At 45.0% G+C, this 18,325-nt stretch overlaps 3 protein-coding genes across 8 annotated transcripts; 2 read left to right on the forward strand and 1 right to left on the reverse strand.

Annotated features, from left to right (window-relative positions):
• Positions 1-1,543: 1,543 nt before the first annotated feature.
• On the forward strand, positions 1,544-3,655 carry LOC127293403 (uncharacterized). Its single transcript, XM_051323023.2, has 2 exons — positions 1,544-2,736; positions 3,106-3,655. The coding sequence occupies exons 1-2, from the start codon at positions 1,582-1,584 to the stop codon at positions 3,373-3,375; spliced, it is 1,425 nt and encodes a 474-aa protein (XP_051178983.1). The 5' UTR covers positions 1,544-1,581; the 3' UTR covers positions 3,376-3,655.
• Positions 3,656-4,160: 505 nt separating this feature from the next.
• On the reverse strand, positions 4,161-5,519 carry LOC139839042 (uncharacterized). The gene is made up of 4 exons (XM_071829085.1): positions 5,346-5,519; positions 5,047-5,230; positions 4,707-4,950; positions 4,161-4,260 (listed from the first exon to the last, which is right to left on the reverse strand). The coding sequence occupies exons 1-4, from the start codon at positions 5,517-5,519 to the stop codon at positions 4,161-4,163; spliced, it is 702 nt and encodes a 233-aa protein (XP_071685186.1).
• Positions 5,520-6,919: 1,400 nt separating this feature from the next.
• On the forward strand, positions 6,920-15,589 carry LOC127293402 (uncharacterized). 6 transcript variants are annotated; one of them, XM_071818707.1, is made up of 9 exons: positions 6,920-8,167; positions 8,621-9,193; positions 9,286-9,604; positions 12,638-12,944; positions 13,050-13,170; positions 13,602-13,724; positions 14,138-14,188; positions 14,320-14,393; positions 15,053-15,589. In XM_071818707.1, the coding sequence occupies exons 1-2, from the start codon at positions 7,010-7,012 to the stop codon at positions 8,888-8,890; spliced, it is 1,428 nt and encodes a 475-aa protein (XP_071674808.1). In that variant the 5' UTR covers positions 6,920-7,009; the 3' UTR covers positions 8,891-9,193; positions 9,286-9,604; positions 12,638-12,944; positions 13,050-13,170; positions 13,602-13,724; positions 14,138-14,188; positions 14,320-14,393; positions 15,053-15,589. The 6 variants fall into 6 exon arrangements, with proteins under 6 accessions (XP_071674808.1, XP_071674809.1, XP_051178979.1 ...); XM_071818708.1 differs by having other exon boundaries at positions 13,050-13,160; XM_051323019.1 differs by having other exon boundaries at positions 12,810-12,944.
• Positions 15,590-18,325: the final 2,736 nt, after the last annotated feature.

An 18,325-nucleotide genomic window follows, 5' to 3' on the forward strand; every position in this document is an offset into this window, starting at 1 on the left:
GATGCAAAATGGACGTATCAGTGAGCCAACTCTGAACAGTTCCCTAGAGAAAACCATGGCTAGTGTGTTGCCCACCACCCAATGTCTTCAGATATACTCGAGAGGAGCCGAACCAGCCTTGAAACCCACCATTGCTATCCCACACCCAAGTGACGTGAGCATGACTCTTCAGGTGCCATGTATTAACATATCGGATGCGGTGTAATAGGAAGCCCACCTGACTATCTGCTAAATACCAAGAAACCCAAGATCAATTGGCAATTACAAAGCTTCAAGGCCCATGTATGTGGCGTGCGGAGCAAGGACAAGCCTGTATCAGGGAACCCTAGAGTGTACCTTTAAGCTCTAATCGACCTGGACACGATACCCGAGACATAGCCTCCTTTATAAGGGCTATGAGGGATAAGGAGATTAGATTCAATCTAGAGAGAGAACACCATAGCCATCATGGTGTCCTTGTAACCATCACCATCATCAATCAAGAACAAATGAGAAGGAAGTGGGGTTTTATCCTCCAAGGCCCGAACCTAGGTAAATCGTGACTCCTCTTTGCTTGTCAGCCGACGAACTTGCCAACGCACCTTCATCGCTAAAACCCAAGTCCGTCATCAGGTCCAGAGCCGTAGAGCTTCACGTCGCAAGGAAGCCTAGGGTAGCTGAAGTTGTCGTTGGGAGCTGGCCGAGGACGCCCACCACCAAGCAACAATGAAGGTGCCTTAGCCGCACCATTGGGGCCGTCAGAAGCAAGGTAAGGTCCACACAGAATCGCCACCGCACCTTCAGGACCATCACGCCGCCAAGAGGATCCATCGTTGACGGGGGAGGGATGTCGTGCCAGCACCTTAAAATATGTGTCTGCTATTTGCTCAAAGAGTTTCTTGAAGAAATGAAAAAAAGTTATTATGCCCTTTAAAAAAATGCTCCACAGGAAATTTTTGGAGCACCATTTTCACAATGGCCACAATACTTGTCTTTTTTTCCATGAGAATTATAGGTACGTATACACATACATATTCATGTGTTGTTTTCACATGATTGTTCATTTTAAGAACATCGTTTGTTTCAGTCCTACGTTATTGACATTGAGAATTGTTTTCCTCCTTGTGGTGGCTGGATAAATTTCACATGAAGATTTATCATAATTTGTTGGTTGTGTGAATGAGACTATGAGAGTGTGTTCTAAAATCTCGTGATCTACACCAACCACTCATCCTAGGAAGTGTATGCATGTATGTTCATCCTAGAAAGTGTTTGATCATATAGTGTCACGTTGGAATCATATTCTATCTATTTTAGCACGTTGAATTAAATTTGCACATATATTAGGGTAGAGAAGAGTAGAGTAAATAAAGTGTTTTCACCCAATCTCCCTAGGGTACTCAGCGAAACAAAACCTCCCCTGCCAAACAAGGCCTGAAGTGTTCTTTTTTTTTTAATAAAACCTGAAGTGTTCTTTTTTCTTATTTCTAGAGCAGAAAATCTCCAGGTTTTGTTTGTTTATCGGGGGAGAAATTTCCAAGTTTTTTATTGCTGCAACCGCGCCGCCGCTTGAACTCGTGACCGCTCGGCAAGTCAGCCGCCATGGCTTCCCAGCTGATACCGCCGTCGCCGCCCACCCCCACCGCCATAACCTGTCTCAGCGACGACATCCTCCGCGAGATCTTCCTCCGCCTCCCGTCCCTCCCGAGCCTCGTCCGCGCGGCCTTCGTCTGCCGCGCCTTCCGCCGCGCCGTCCGCTCGTCCCCCGCCTTCCGCCGCAGTTTCCGCGCGCTCCACGCGCCGCCTCTCCTCGCGCTCTTCCTCGAGAGCAACTTTGAAGTGGCCCCGGCCGTTCCCTGCCCCTGGCGCCGGTGCGACCCGGACCTCGTCGCCACCGATTTCTTTGAGATCGGCCTCTCACGCCACGGCGACGCCGACGCTGCCGGGTGGGAGATCGAATCCCTCAGTCCTACCTACGATGGCTACTTCATCCTCGTCAAGGTGGGCGCTGAGGGGAGCGCCGCCTACAACCCGCTAAGGCAGGCACTGGATCTGTACCTCGGTTACACTGACCTTCATTTGTACACTCTCTCGTCCGAAGATGGCCAGGCGCCGTCCCGTGTGGTCTGTGTCATTCACGAGCGCGAACAATCGGACCGCGTCGCCGTCTTCTCATCTGACACCATGGAGTGGCAAATTTTTCCCAAGAATACGCTGCCGCCAGGTGACAATGCCATGACCGGCAGGGTGATGCGTGGGCTCATCTGGTGGCCAAACTGGATGTATAACCAAATTGTGGTGCTCGACACCACGACCTTTCAGTTCTCTTTAATCGATGTGCCGAGGCATTTGATGACAGGAAGGGGTAGTTCGACATATAAGCTTGGTGAGACCAAGGATGGGAAGCTCTGCGTGGTAGATATAGAGGATGATGCACTTGTTTCTCATTTATTGACAGCCGGCAATGATAGGTGGATGTTGTACAAGGAGTTCCCGTTGCACCCGATTGTTAAGAGTTTCACTGGATGCTCAATGGAGGAAAAGGACTGCCATGTCAGGGGGGAGGTTGTGGCGGTCATCGATGGATTCGTATACATGTCTATTTTCTACTGCAAGAACACACAATCTTGTGAGTTGTATCTATCCTTGTGCCTGGAAACATCGGAGATGAGCGAGCTCTTTAATGATGCATATCGGTATAATTTGGGGGTCCATCCCTACATCATGGCATGGCCTCCCTCTTTGGTACAAAGCAAGGTGAGCATGTGCGTCTGTGTGAAGTATTCTTCTGGTGACTTGAGAGCATTGCATTATTGCGTTGTTGTGAAAATCTTCTATCAGTTCTTAGCACGCTGTAACATGCCTGATTTGCATAATCATAGTTTGAGAATTCAATTGCAGATTTTGTATTTGCATGAGCATCCGACATTTTGTGTGGGATACATACTAGCACAAGGATATTATATAGTGGTGTATTGCACATATCCGAGGTTTGAATGTTTGTCCACTAAATGGCCCTATATTCATACTAAATTGGTGCTGTATCATTGGATTATATAGCCTTGCCCAATTTGTCTATACAAACACTTCAGTTCTTACATGCACTGAAATCCATCCTTGTCACAGGAGGAATCAGAAACTGAATTCACTGGAGAAAATATTGTAGATGATGATCCTATGGGCACAGCAGAAGCTTCCACTGTGCTTGTCACCGCAGTGCAGTCACTGAGCCAAGCTCTGATGGATGACGGTGGCAGTAATAAAGAAATATCGGCAAAGTTAGATGCCTTATTGCGTCCCAACAAGGATGGCAATGGCTCTCTTATGAGCAAGATCACTAATTTTGATGCACAGTTGATAACTGCAAGAGACCGTATCTTGAGGATAAGTCCATGACTCTGAGGTCTGCGAGCGTGCGTAGTACAGAAAGCAAAACCTGATGGTGTATTGGTGATAAGTGTACAAGTGGAAGCTGTCAAGAGCTTGTTGGAACGTGTGTTTATTCTGATGCGTGTGTTGTCTGTTGTGTGTTTGTTGTGATGATACAAGCTTTTGCGAAATGGTTTGTATTTCAATTTTTTGGATGGTGTAAAGAGGATACATGTATTACTAGCCTCATACTTATCTGAGGATTGGCCTAACCATCACTCTGTCAGTATGATGGATGAGCTTCTTATCTTCCAGAGGTTGATATGTATCTTTTGCTGCGCATATTCAATTTGAAGTTTGAATTCCACTCTGCTGCTTTGGGTCCAAGGTCCAAAGGATTCACAAACCGGCAGAACCGGGGTGGTGGTAAAAAAGAAAAAAAAACCTATACTAAGTAGCTGAAAGCGCTTGTCTGCCCATTTCAGAAGTTTGCTTTTTAATTTTGGCGATCTGCAGGCCCAAAGGGTTAGATCATCTGTGATCAGTTTCAGAAGTTTTTGCCTGCACGTTTGTTTGTTGTTAAATACCCTGTTGTTCCTGGATTTCCACAGTTCTAGGATACACGCAGCTGCACAGATCGGCCAAGTTGTTGATGGTGTCGCTCTTGCCGCAAATGCACAAACTGATTTAAAGTGTGCATGATTTCTTGTTCACCATATTATCTTTTGTATTTAATCTTCCCCTGTAAGCGAACCAGAGGAAGATTTTATGCTTATGTGGAATGGCAGGCTGCCAGACTAGTAGATCATAATTCATAAGGCGCCCAAACCTGACCCTGTCACTGAACAGTTTGTACCAGTCTCTAGTGGTAGCCTTTCTCTGTCTGGTGTCTCCCAGTAGATCCACTGGCTGCTGAAGGTTATTCAGTTCGTTCATCAGAATTTGCAACTGAGTTTCAGCAATCGGCGGAAGAGGGTCTAACAGAGCCACTTCCCAGGTTCCGTTAAGTCTTTGTGAGGCAACCACGCAATGTTGATCTATTGCGAAGGTGAAAAGCACTGACAAATTGAGGCAGAGTTGACCCAAACCTATCCAATTTGTCTTGCCAGAACACGGTTCTATCTCCTTCCTTTGGGTTGCACTATGTAGCTTGTTGTGCTTTTGGCACAAGGGCAAGTATCGATTTCCTGCGAGCCATGAGAAAGACATGAACCCTGCCTGTGGACAACAGCTTTGCTGTCAGGTTAGCCATGAGTGCTCGATTATGAATACGCGGGTTTCTGACCCCAGACCACCCTGATGTTTTGGAAGTGTGACGACATCCCAAGCCACTAAACATTGACCTCCAAGGATCTCACCCTTGTTTTTTCCATCGGAAGGCTCTGCGAAGCTTGTCGGCAGCATCAATACTTGCCGGATCCCACTCAATGCATGCCATGAAGAAGTTGGGAATAGCAATAGCCGACATGACCGCATTCACCATCTGCACCCTCTCCCCTGCAGATATGAGCCTAGGTACCCAGCCTGGAAGCGGACGTCCAATTCTGTCTATGACTGGCTGCAACAATTTTCGTGACATTTTGTTCGCAGACAGTGGCAGTCCTAGGTAAGTGCAACGCAGCTGAGTGATTGGGCAACCCAGAACTGAGGCCACCTCGTTTGCCTCTTGATCTGACGTGTGAAGAGGAACAAACGTACTTTTCTGGAAATTTATCTGAAGCCTAGTGATTGTGGCGTCAAGCAGTTGTTTCGCAAAGATGGCTTGATGCGCCGAACCATGAAGGAGTAGAAGCATGTCATTCAGGTATTGAAGTGCAGGCAGTGGTGCACCCTGCGGAATTGGGTGCTTTAGGAACCCTGACTCATATGCCCTTTTGACCATCTGTTGTAAAATGTCAGCAACCAAATGAACAAGTATGGTTATAAAGGATCGCCCTGGTATACATCTCGCTGAATTTTGAAACTTTTTTTTAACCATTTTGACCGTTTATAAGCACCTGTGCTTGGGAATTTTCCAGAATCTCCTTGACCCAACTGATCCACTTCTTAGGAAAACCTCTGGCAGCTAAGGTGTGACTAATGGCTTCCCAGTGTACGGTGTCAAAAGCTTTCTGGAAGTCCAGCTCCAGAACAATGACTGGCCTTTTCAGTTTGTTCGCACATTGCACCATCTCGACTGCAGTAGTAAAATCTCCACAATCGACCTGTCTTTGATAATAAACCATGGCTGCATTTGATGACTAAACCCTTTTCTTTGGCTGTAGTCTATTGGCCAACACCTTGCTAATTAATTTGGGTATTGAGTGTTGCAGTGACATCGGCCTGTAGTCCTTAATTACCTTTGGAGTCTCCTGTTTAGGGAGCAAGGTAACGTATGCGAGATTCACCCCTACGAGATCAATGGACTGACTGTATGGCCCGAAAAAGGCTCATGATACGGTGTTGCGATGTGCTACATGTGTCCATTTTTTTGTTGTGTAAGTATGGATAAAGTGCTACAATGATTTCTATGTACATTCTACAAAGAGATTGCTCCACTATTACATATGCATTCCTTTAATATTTTGGATAAGTTAGCAATGTTGGATGTATTGATTTTCTTTTGTTGCAGGCTTCGACACGATTCTTAGATTTTGATCTGAATAAATGATAATTTGTTAAATGCACTACCTTTTTCTTGCTGCTTGGACATGCTCAGGATGTTGCAAAAGATTTTGCTGTTTTACATATTTACAAAGAGAGTATTGTAGGAAGATATTGCATTCTAAAAAATATTGCATAAAATTGTTTTCAATCGGATGTGATATCCACCCTAGATAGTTCTTTAATGGCCACACGAGCATGAGCGTCATTTTTTTTTATGAAACGCAGTATAATCTTAGACGCTCACACATATGCGTCTCGCTATCGACGGAAATGTCGTCTCCCACGGAAAAGATATTCCGCTTTTATGAGACATCAAAATATTAAATATAGGGTTTAAATTTTGGTGACTTAGGGGTGCTACTGCTCTAATAACCATTGAAGTAAAAAAAAAGGTAGTACATGTTGATTCTCCATAAGTGTCAAATCCATAGAGGTGCACATGTAAAAGAAAAAAATAAATCCACAGAGGCACGACGTGGAAGGCAGCAGCGACCGGGGAACCACCTCCGGACAGGGAGCCACAACCAACACGTTGTCAACCACCCAACCATTGGGGCCGTCGGGTCGAAACTCGAAAGCAGGTCCGTTCGTTGCTTCCTGGGCTTGTGCTAGTCAGCCGCCCACAGGCCACAGCCCGGCCGCCGCTTCAAATTCGTCACCGCTCAGCAGCCATGGCTTCTCAGCTGATGGGAGCCGCACCACACACGCTGCCACATCAGATTGACGCACACCTCAGCGTTGAGGATGGCATGTCGAATGGGAAAGTGGCGGTGCACGGACGACACAGTGAGGTGTGGCGTCGACGTGGGGGACGTCATACAAAAGGTTAGATGGGTGAAATAGTTTGACCGAAGATCTGTGCTATAGTTCAATAAAAAAGTTATTTTTGTGTAAATCGCCCCATTGGGGCCTTCGAAAACAGGTCCGTTCGTTGTCGTTCCTTCCTGGGCTTGTGCTAGCCGGCCACAGCTCGGCCGCCGCTTGAAATTCGTTACCGGCTCACCGCTCAGCCGCCATGGCTTCCCAGCTGCCACCGCCGTCGCCGCCGCCCACTCCCACCACCATAACCTGTCTCCGCGACGACCTCCTCCTCGAGATCTTCCTCCGCCTCCCGCGCCTTGTCCGCGCGGCCCTCGTCTGCCGCGCCTTCCGCCGCGCCGTCCGCTCGTCCCGCGCCTTCCGCCGCGCTTTCCGCGCGCTCCACGCGCCGCCTCTCCTCGCGCTCTTCCTCGAGCCCACCTTCCAACTGGCCCCGGCCGTCCCCTGCCCCTGGCGCCACCGCGACCCGGACCTCGCCGCCGCCGACTTCTTCGACACCCGCCTCCCACGCCACGGCGACGCCAGCGCTGCCGGGTGGGAGATCAAGTCCCAGGCCCCCAGCTGCGACGGCTACCTCATCCTCCACAAGGTGAGCCGGAGCGCCGCGTACAGCCCTCTCACGCAGGCCCTGGATCTGTACCTCCATCACACCGACCTCCAGTTCTACACCCTCCCCTCCGAAGATGGCCGGGCGCCGTCCCGCGTGGTCTGCGTCATCCACGAGCGCGGGCGGTGGGAGCGCGCCGCAGTCCTCTCATCAGACACCATGGAGTGGCGATTCTTCCCGAAGAATCCGCTGCCGCTGCGCGGAGGGGCCGGGACGGGCAGGGTGTTGCGCGGACTCATCTGGTGGCCAAACTGGATGTGTGGCAAAATCGTGGTGCTTCACACCACCACCTTTCACTTCTCTCTAATCGACGTGCCAACTCCCTTGAGGACGAAATGGGATAATCTGACATACAAGCTCGGTGAGACCAAGGATGGGAGTCTCTGCTTCGTAGTTGTAAAGGATGGCGCGCTTGTTGCTCATCATTTCCTGGCAGCCGGCGATGATCATGTCGTCGGGAGGTGGATGCTGTACAAGGAGTTCCCGTTGCACCCGATTGTTAAGAGTCTCACTGGGTGCTCAATGGAGGAAGAGGGCTGCCATGTCAGGGTGAAGGTTGTGGCGGTCATCGATGGCTTTGTGTACCTCTCTGTTTTCTACTGCAAGGACACACAGCCTTGTGAGTTGTATCTATCCTTGTGCCTGGAAACGTCGGAGATGAGCGAGCTCTTTAATGATGCATATCGGTATAACCTGGATGTCCATCCCTATGTCATGGCATGGCCTCCCTCTTTGGTGCAAAGCAAGGTGAGCCCGTGCTTATGTGTGCAGACTTGTTTGTAGATTGTGTGCATTTAATTTACTTGGGAGCATTTAATTGTTGCTTTGTTGTGAAAAGCTTAAATGCTTTCTATTGGCTCTTATCACGTTGTAACATGCCTGATTTCACAAACCATAGTTGGGTATTATATAGTGCTGGATACAATATTTTAACCATAGTTGGGTATTATATAGTGCTGGATACAATATTTTAACCATAGTTGGGTATTATATAGTGCTGGATACAATATTTTAAATTTTACATTGAGTTTTTGTGCCGGATACATAGTAGCACAAGGATATTATATAGTGCTTCATTACACAAATTTGAGGTTCAATCATACTAAATTGGTGCTGTATCATTGTAATATATAGGCTTGCACAATTTGTGTATACAAACACTTCAATTGTTACATGCACTGAAATCCTTGTTTGTCACAGAAGGAATCAGAAACTGAATTCACTGGAGACATTGTTACAGACGATGGTCCTGTGAGAACGGAAAAAGCTTCCTTTCTGCTTGTCACCGCACTGCAGTCACTCAGTCAAGCTCTGAGGGATGACAGTGGCAGTAATAATGAAATAGCAGCGGAGTTAGATGCCTTCTTCCGTCCTAACGAGGATAGCGATGGCTCTCTTATGAGCAAGATCACTAGTTTTGATGCACAGTTGATAACTGCAAGAGACCGTATATTGAGGATAAGTACATGACTCTGAGGTCTGCGTGCCTAGTACAGAAAGAGAAACCTGATTATGAATTGGTGATAAGTGTACAGGTGGAAGCTGTCAAGAGCTTCTTGGAATGTGTGTTAATTTGTGTGTGTTGTGTGTTTGTTGTGATGATACAGGATTTTGTTGAAATGGTTTGTATATCAGTTTTTTGGATGCTGTAAAGAGCTAATGTCTCATATACTGATCCAAAGATTGGCGTAACCATCACTACTTCTGTATGATTAAACCACAGATGAGCTTCTTCTCTTCGGTTGATACATATCTTTTGCTGTGCATATTCAGGTATTTATTGACTAATCTGGCCCTTCTGGAAAACTAATCTCAGATCTGGCCCCTCGCCCTCCGGAAAACTAATCTCAGATATGGCCCTCAAGGTTGGTGCCTGAGAAATCGGAGCCGAACTTGTGCAGTTCAGCTCCATGGAGGCTGGCACCGGACTTCTGTGCTTGCTTGGCTGCCGTTCCTGGGTACGATGACTGGGCGCAAGCGGTACCAGGATACACAGGGCTGAACCTGTTCTCATCGGCGCCGTGCTATTTGGAGTCGATCTACCGCATCTCGGCCTGAGCTGTGTGGCGCCGAACACAGTAGGCTTAGTTACCAGTTCATCTCCAGTCCACCACATTCCAGCTTATATGGTTTATATGGGCAGCGGTCATCTACTTAAAGAGGAGTACAAGAAGGTACACCGAGGTATAACACTATCTCAGTACTTTTCTCCATGATCCTTGATTGAATTGCTGTCACTGTCTGCAAGCTGCAGTTTCGTTTGGCAATACTTAATTGATTTCTTGATAGCAGAAATGAAAAAAAATGATGGAGGTAGTATGCATCTGAAGTTAGCTCTAAAACTATCTTCTTGGTCACGTTTTATTTTGGCATTTTGGTAAGCATTGCAATGAGCTTCTGGTTTTGTAGGAGTCAACTAGTTTCAGTATATAATGCAGATTGTCAAAACCCAAAAGTTCATATTTGTGAGAGTCCAGAGCTTAGCCATATCAAGCGGATCCTTGTACCATTGCCAGCTGAATCATGGTTTTTGGTGCTTTGAAAATTCTAGTTATCATGCACGCATCCAGCTACAGATACATCTGAACTCTTTTATCATACATACACTATATAAAAGCTAATCAGTTTAGTGCAACCTAATTGATTTGAGCACTGTAGATCGATAATTTTCTCAACATAAGTTGTAGGCATTTCATGACATCTGTCCAAGTAGGCTCTTTCCATCAGAATTTCCTTTTTCACCTCAATTTTTTTTGGCAGGTAATCCTTCCGGTTACCTGTGCTTTGTTCGACGTATCCAGGAGTCTGAGGTTAAGGAGGCGTTAAGGAGGATGAAAGGCGGCAAGGCGATGGGTCCCGATGGTATCCCCATCGAGGCGTGGAGAGGCCTTGGGGACGTAGCGATAGTATGGCTAACTAAGCTTTTCAACCTCATTTTTCGGTCAAACAAGATGCCCGAAGAATGGAGGCGGAGTATTTTAGTACCAATCTTCAAGAACAAGGGGGATGTTCAAAGTTGTACTAATTACCGTGGAATCAAGCTGATGAGCCATACTATGAAGCTATGGGAGAGAGTCATTGAGCACCGCTTAAGAAGGTTGACAAGCGTGACCAAAAACCAATTTGGTTTCATGCCTGGGAGGTCTACCATGGAAGCCATCTTCTTGGTACGACAGCTGATGGAGAGATACAGGGAGCAAAAGAAGGACCTTCATATGGTGTTCATTGATTTGGAGAAGGCCTATGATAAGATACCTCGGAATGTCATGTGGTGGGCCTTGGAGAAACACAAAGTCCCAATAAAGTACATTACCCTCATCAAGGATATGTATGATAATATTGTGACAAGTGTTCGAACAAGCGATGGCGACACTGATGACTTTCCAAGTAGAATAGGGCTACACCAAGGGTCAGCTTTGAGCCCTTATCTTTTTGATTTGGTGATGGATGAGGTCACAAGGGATATACAAGGAGACATCCCATGGTGTATGCTCTTTGCGGATGATGTGGTGCTAGTCGATGATAGCCGAACGGGGGTTAATAGAAAGTTAGAGTTGTGGAGGCGAACTCTCGAATCGAAAGGTTTTAGGCTTAGTAGAACTAAAACTGAATACATGAGGTGCAGTTTCAGTTCTACTAGGCACGAGGAGGGAGAGGTTAGCCTTGATGGGCAGGTGGTACCGGAGAGAGACACTTTTCGATATTTGGGGTCCATGTTGCAGAAGGATGGCGATATCGATGAAGATGTGGGCCACCGAATCAAGGCTGGTTGGATGAAGTGGCGCCAAGCTTCGGGCGTACTCTGTGACAAGAGAGTGCCACAAAAGCTAAAAGGCAGGTTTTATAGGACAGCTATCCGACCTGCGATGTTGTATGGCTCTGAGTGTTGGCCAACGAAGAGACGACATATCCAACAGTTAAGTGTAGCAGAGATGCGCATGTTGAGATGGATATGTGGCCACACAAGAAAGGATCGGGTACGGAACGACGATATACGGGAGAGAGTTGGGGTAGCACCGATTGAAGAGAAGCTGGTCCAACATCGTCTCGTATGGTTTGGACATATCCAACGGAGGCCTCCTAAGCGCCGGTGCATAGCGGACGGATAAAGCGTGATGAGAATGTTAAGAGGGGTCGTGGTAGACCAAACTTGACATGGGAGGAGTCCGTTAAGAGAGACCTGAAGGTTTGGAATATCGACAAAGATTTAGCCATGGATAGGGGTGCGTGGAAGTTAGCTATCCACGTTCCGGAACCATGACTTGGTTTCGAGATCTTATGGGTTTCAACTCTAGCCTACCCCAACTTGTTTGGGACTGAAAGGCTTGGTTGTTGTTGTAATCCTTCCGGTTACCGGTTGCCTATGCCTTCTTTGTCTGTGGCTGCCGGTAATTGAGGAAAGAGAACTGTCATTAAACAACTTATTGATGTGGATACCAAATATTTCTCTCCTACCTTCTAGAGATATACTAGCTGGACCCCACCACACATCCACGACCGCTTATCTCTCTAGAAACCAGAATCCTCTTTGCTCCACGATGCTATCTGTTCTATAAAAAAATCTGATTTTCTCCTTCTTGTTGGCTTCTCCGCGCTGGCTCCAAGTCCACGCCGCCTCCTCCCATAGCCTCCGTCCATGTCAAAATCCTCGCCGCCACTGAGGGTACGATTCGGCATATTGGCCGCCGCCGAGAGAAGCAGCACCGGTGGCCGCGCAGCAGGCGTCGGGAGCGTCGCGTCGCGGTGGAGAGAGCCAGACATGCAGGGCTGCTGTCGATCCCGCGCAAGGGCGCCGTGGAGCGACGCGGCAGCCATTGCCGCTGTTGAAGGAGAGCCGCTAAAGCGTCGAGGCTGCATAGGGTTGTGGCGACTCGATCTGCGTCGAACGCATGTTTCTGCGTTGGAATGGTAAAGCAGAGGTGATGCTAGGCAAGTTCATTCTTGCCATGATTCTTACCTATTTTTCTTCTTCTTATCTGTGTTTTTTCTCTGTGTTGAAGAACCCTATTGGTAGAGATTATGTGCTGATAACCTGTAAGAATTCAGAGAATTGAGAGGACAAGTTCCTTTTCATCTATGGTTACAGAACATTCATGGCAGCAAGCTCTGAGTTGATGGGCTTGAGAAATGCCAGCTGGTCGTCGCCTCTTTTAGTTGTAATTGTCAGCTCTCTGCACTTTTTCCTTGCATTATACAATTTTTCCATGTGGTGTTAAGGTACTGCTTGTTTGGAGCTGTTGGGAAGCGAAAGGATGTTACTTGGCTCGAGTTCTACTTGATGGCATGTTGTGCTGCAGTCTGGGAACCACTCAGTCCTTTTCCAGTAAGGAAAAGTTTGTTTGCTGGTTTCAAACTTGGGAAATGATGTTATGGTCTTCTTCCACTCCAGGAGTTAGGCCCGAGTAAGCTGCCGTCGAGTTCAGTCAGCTATCATCAACGAGTGACGTACGTGAGCCAGGGCTTTGAGACAAGAGGATAAAAGGATTATCCTGAAGATCTCTGTTAACAATGGGCAAGAGAGAAGGTACACACTACATGATTGATTGCATGTTATAAGATATGTTAGATTCTCTTTGCAGCTTCAAATTGGTCTGGTCAGTACTATAAATATGTTAGTTTTTCCCTGCAGACTCGAATAACTTTTACCCATGGACAATTATTTGACCAAGATAGATGCCGATGTTTTCATCTCAGAGTGCTGCCCCACTTCGGATTGAGGAGAAGGAAGATGGCGTCATCGGTAATACAATGTACATGCACATTAAACTGGATATTTTTGTCTCATTGTTGCCATGAGCAAATTAGAGTGATTTGTATTTGCAAGCTTGATGTTTTCCTTAGGCAAAAATTTCATGTACAAGGAGATCAAGTATATTACTTAAAATTCTGAAATGGTGCGTATATACGGAAAAAAAATCTGTATACCTATGAGCGCCGTTTATCTATGCAGTAGGTTTGTCTGCGAACTGTTCTCCTTTTGGTTTGAGTAAACTTATGGCACCTTGCTGTTTTTCTCACTTCCTTTAGTGCATGACTTCTAAAGATAAAAACTCCAGTTGGCGTTGGTATTATCTTTTTTTAAAATAGTTCAATAGAAGTACCTGTTGTATTTGATCGTAGATTCAAAGTTGATCCAGAATCCAAATATGATCTATCAATCATTTGGTTGTTCCTTCTAAAGGTTCAAGGAAATTGCGGCATGATGGAATGGACGATTTTGGGTTTCTTTATTGTAAGAAAGAGTATCCGCGGGAGGCTAAAAATGGTGTTCTTTGACTACATGCAGTATATGTGTGTTCCTTTGGTAAGGTCAACTTTGGGTGCTAATGTGATTTTGTTTGATGCATTTTCTTACTAGCTCAATTCAAAATTGTTAACTCTCTATTGTAGTTTATATTCGTTTTTAGGAAAATGATGGTTTCATATTGAAATTCAAGATATCCCTGTTCCAAGTTATTATTGTATACATTTTTCCTATTTGGCAATACATATATCATATATCTCGATGCCAGTATAGTTGCATGGTATAACATCCACCGAAAGAGATCAGTATCAGGAACATTGAAGATGTTAGTAGTAGGTCTGCTTTAAAACGTTTCATAATATGTTACATTGTCATTGTGAGCTTCTGTAATCAAATTTATTTAATAAAATGATATAAGAATGGATACAGATAATTGAATTGTGGACCTGATGCAAGGATTTTTCACCATTCAGGTTTACAAAGTTGAACCCGGCAAATAGTACTAGACTGGTGATACATACGAGGTATACGGATGAGCTCCACATAAATCACTCTTTAAGATCGAATGTGGGTCTTAAAGGCCAGCTTTTCCTCTATTCTATTATTGTGTTGTTATTTCTTAAATTGCCAACCAAAATCTGTTTTGTCTTTGCAGAGTCCGTGTTAATTTTGGGAAAGGATGCAAGCTTTACTTTTTAGAAGTTGTAATGTTTCATTAGATGTGTTAATGTAAGCATCCATTCCAATACGTGTTGTGACTCCAAACTCATTTCCTAATTAGTATGGTTGCCTTTGCAATGAATCTTCAATATTTTCCTGCTAGATGTTTTTAGTAATATGAGTTTGCTACATACCAGTGACCGAATATCTTATGTTGCTATAGCTTCAGTACTTAGTTGCGAAAAATCACAGGTATAATTTATATAGTAGTACACTCAGGTACTGTGCAATATGTTTGATGTTACAAAAACAATATGTTGTTGATATATACTCTGAATTAGAAAAAAATAATAATGTACCTTCAGGTCCTTCCTCCAGTGCAAGACACAAACTGAAATCTAGCTAGAACCATATTATAAGTACTCCCATAAATTTTGTATGAAATGTGACTTTTGATCTGAACTTTTGTTCCCAGTTATTCTGATACAAAGCTTAGATCTTTTATGTAAGACAGCCTGGTGAAAAATCCAGTCAGTTACCTCCAGTCATGTGTAGGTGTATGAAGTAGCACTTTTTGTCGACGGAAATAATTAAGCATGTGTGCACTTTGGAGGATAGTAGTAAAATTGGCATTCTTTAATCCTCTCAAAGAAAAAAAACATTGGCATTCTTAACTGTATTGGTTGTACACTTTGGAGGAAGTGGTAATACATTTTTTTTTATTTCAGGGTGCTCGAGATTTTTGCAAATAGGAAACATTCAAAGTGCAATTTAGGAAGTGTAAGCGCGTCACGGTTATTGGATCTTCCGGAAGCCACGACATTTGCCTTCCACGCAAAAAGGATCCAGATCGCGTGCCTCGCGTAGAGGATGATGCTGCCCTTGAGGCACCCCATGATGACAAGCCACAGCCCTTGTGATGAGCTCAGGTCATGGACTAAAGAAGAGGAAGAGATGCACGAGCGCGCGCCACCAAGGAGTCGCTCGAGCCTGTCTGCGCCAACCACCTACTCTGACCATCGCCAGTCCACCTAATATGACCATCTTCTTTGGGCTTTAGTTGCTGAATATGCATAGGGTTCTGTATCTGATGAGTTATTATGGCATGCTATCTTTATTTGCGTTCATAGCTTGGTGACTGGATAGAACAAACCATTTTTCTCAGTTGGACTATTTGAATGCATCCACACTGCCATTTCCTTGGGATTTTCAAAGCAAACAACAAACACCACGGGCGCGGCGTGCCGCCGCGCCATTGCTTTCTAGTTACAACCTTACTTCTGAACATTCTAGCAGGTAATTAGATCATTTATTCAATCTGATCTTAATTTTGGGCAATGAAAATTGTCATAAGTTTCTTTCTTTTTCTTAAGATACATTATATTTATATTATCCTATCTTGCTTGCTGCATAATCAAAAGTTCATCTTGTGGTGTTTGATTTGGATCTTCTTTTTCTAAATTATGAACTGTTGTCCTTGATGGTTGTGAATTTAAAACTTTCTTGTTGATTGTGCTTCAGCCCATAGATGAAGTAAATATGTGAGATTCAATATGTGGAGACAGAATCTCTCATTAGGAGGGATTCACCGAATGGTTAGGCTGTGCAGGGATCCCCTGCAACCGAACAGAGTGTGATTGTGCATCAAGAATAAAATGGTTACCCATCAACTATTCGAATTATGCATGCTCCGCTAAAAACTGCATGGTGCTGAAGTTTGCTAGCTCGGCTCCATAGAACTTGGCGCCGATCGCGCCACATGAGCATACGGGGGAACATCAGTTGTGTTGGCAGGAAGTTCGGCGCCAACCTCCATGGAGCCGAACTGCACATATTTAGCGCCAATATATACGGCGCCGACCCAGGGGCCAGATATGTGATTAGTTTCTAGGAGGGGTCGTACTTGGATGAAGTCCATCGGAGGGGCCAGTTTCGTTGAAAAATACCATATTCAGTTTGAGCTCCACTCTGCTGCTTTGGGTCCAAGCTTCTCAGGCAGCCTTGAGCTTGTTAGATCCATCTGTAAGAGAAATGCCAGGGAATAGATTTGAAAGAAAATATTTTCGTTCTAGGGTGATTCATTTATGTGTCTCACCTGTTTAGGTGAATCATTAGTCTATTTTTTTTTTGTCTAGAACAAACTATGAGTCTTGTACTAGAACCTGAACATGTTGCTAATTCAGAGAGAGGTGGTGCGGTACATGCACACGTAGCACACACGACAACAGGCTAGTCAACCATCTTCTAGCCCTCATTGATAAAATAAGGGAGATAGCCTTCCTATGGCAATGGTGGGAGGCTAGAAATAAAAATAATACTGTGCTTAGGTGTGAAGTATTCTTCTGGCGACTTGTTTGTAGATTGTGTGCATTTAATTTAGTTGAGAGCATTGGATTATTGCTTTGTTGTGAAAAGCTTGAAAGCTTCTGCGGGCTCTTATCGCGTCATAACATGCCTGATTTGCATAAATCATAGTTCAAGAATTCAACCGCAGATTTTATATTTGTACGAGGATCCAATATTTTAAATTTTACCTGAGTTTTTGTGCCGGATACGTAGTGGGACAAAGGATATTATATAGTGCTGCATTGCACATATCTGAGGTTAGATTTTTTTTGTCCACTAAAAAGCCCTACATGCATACGCCCTCCGTCCGTAAATAAGTGGACGTGCGGGTTTTTCAAGAGAGATTCAAGTGGAGAGGCAATTGCATTGGGAAGATGCAAATCAACATCTCTCTCCTCTTTAATTCTTGCACCTCCAATGAGCTAATTGCATATAGAAAATAAAGATAACATATGCTCAATATTATTGGGTTTGATTTCCATGCGATGAGAGAGAAGCAATTTTTTGCTGTACTTTAAAGTGCATTGGAAACATAGAAGTACACTCTTTTATGGACAAAGTTTGAGGATAAGGGCATCTCTAGCGGTGCGACGCAAACGGCATTGGAAACATAGAAGTACACCGTTTTCGTCTGCCATGACCGAAAATGCGTCTGGGCCCTCCTCCAGCGGGGCGACGCAAAGTGACCGGGTTGTCCGCGGCGACGCAAACCTGGCCCAAATATGCGCCATGTTTGCGTCTCCGCGGTCGCGCCGAGCGTCCTCCTTTTCCTACCCGGTCCCGCAAGTTAGGGACAGTGAAATCGACCGCTTCGATTTGCTTCTTTTCCCTTTCTTTGCTGCCCTAGTGCGACGCCACCACCCCAACCCCAGCCGCTGCCGTCCCGCCGCAGCGCCGCAGTACTCGCCGTTCGGCTCGGTTGTCGCCGCGGGAGAGCAGGATCGTGTAATAACCCAGAACATAGGAACAACGAAGGGTAGATTTAGAAATGGGATGTGCATTTCATCGCAAAACGGGGGAAATTTTCGCGCCTTATTGCAACTAAACCTAAGAGGGATCGAGGTTCTCTCTCATTTTGCACTTAGGGTTAGGCAACTTGAGTTAGGGAAATTTCGACATGATCTCTTTTGTATCTTGTTGACTTGGGGAATTGATTTCATTTGACAAGTGTTAATACATTTAACAATAAGCATTGAACAATATAAAATGGAATTCATAATTTAAACACAACTTATGAATTCAAACAACTTTGAATTTCAAAGTGAATCATAAATACAATGTTTATTCCAGAATATAAATATTACATAAATCAAAAGCTCATAAACAAAAACTTGGGCTTTATTGATATCACAACACAGATTACATTGTCTTTACAATATTCTTGATACAAGAATTAATGAATAATAAACAGAAATGAAAAAGAAGATTACAATATTGTTCCTAAACTAAAACCTAGACTAAATGACTTGAAGTATCTCTTCATGGTCATAATCATCTTCAAAACCTGCAAAACAAAGAACCAACACTAGCCAGAATATTAGTGTTAGCCAAAGAATTCAGTTTGGACAGAACCAAGTGTCATGCACACTTGTGCTTGTCCAAAACCATGGACAGCACAAGATAAGGGCAGCAGCAGACCAAACCTGAGCACCACC

Source organism: Lolium perenne, chromosome 4, assembly GCF_019359855.2.
Source record: "Lolium perenne isolate Kyuss_39 chromosome 4, Kyuss_2.0, whole genome shotgun sequence".
NCBI lineage: Eukaryota > Viridiplantae > Streptophyta > Magnoliopsida > Poales > Poaceae > Lolium > Lolium perenne.

What these genes read in the sequence shown, in the direction of transcription:
- LOC127293403 (XM_051323023.2), top strand. Translation starts at nt 1,582, where the DNA reads ATGGCTTCCCAGCTGATACCGCCGTCGCCGCCCACCCCCACCGCCATA. An exon ending in CCTCTTTGGTACAAAGCAAG is followed by an intron (nt 2,737 to 3,105) that starts GTGAGCATGTGC and finishes TCCTTGTCACAG; the next exon opens with GAGGAATCAGAAACTGAATT.
- LOC139839042 (XM_071829085.1), bottom strand. Translation starts at nt 5,519, where the DNA reads ATGGTGCAATGTGCGAACAAACTGAAAAGGCCAGTCATTGTTCTGGAG. An exon ending in TCAGATAAATTTCCAGAAAA is followed by an intron (nt 4,951 to 5,046) that starts GTACGTTTGTTC and finishes GCACTTACCTAG; the next exon opens with GACTGCCACTGTCTGCGAAC. An exon ending in TTCCGATGGAAAAAACAAGG is followed by an intron (nt 4,261 to 4,706) that starts GTGAGATCCTTG and finishes AATAACCTTCAG; the next exon opens with CAGCCAGTGGATCTACTGGG.
- LOC127293402 (XM_071818707.1), top strand. Translation starts at nt 7,010, where the DNA reads ATGGCTTCCCAGCTGCCACCGCCGTCGCCGCCGCCCACTCCCACCACC. An exon ending in CCTCTTTGGTGCAAAGCAAG is followed by an intron (nt 8,168 to 8,620) that starts GTGAGCCCGTGC and finishes TGTTTGTCACAG; the next exon opens with AAGGAATCAGAAACTGAATT.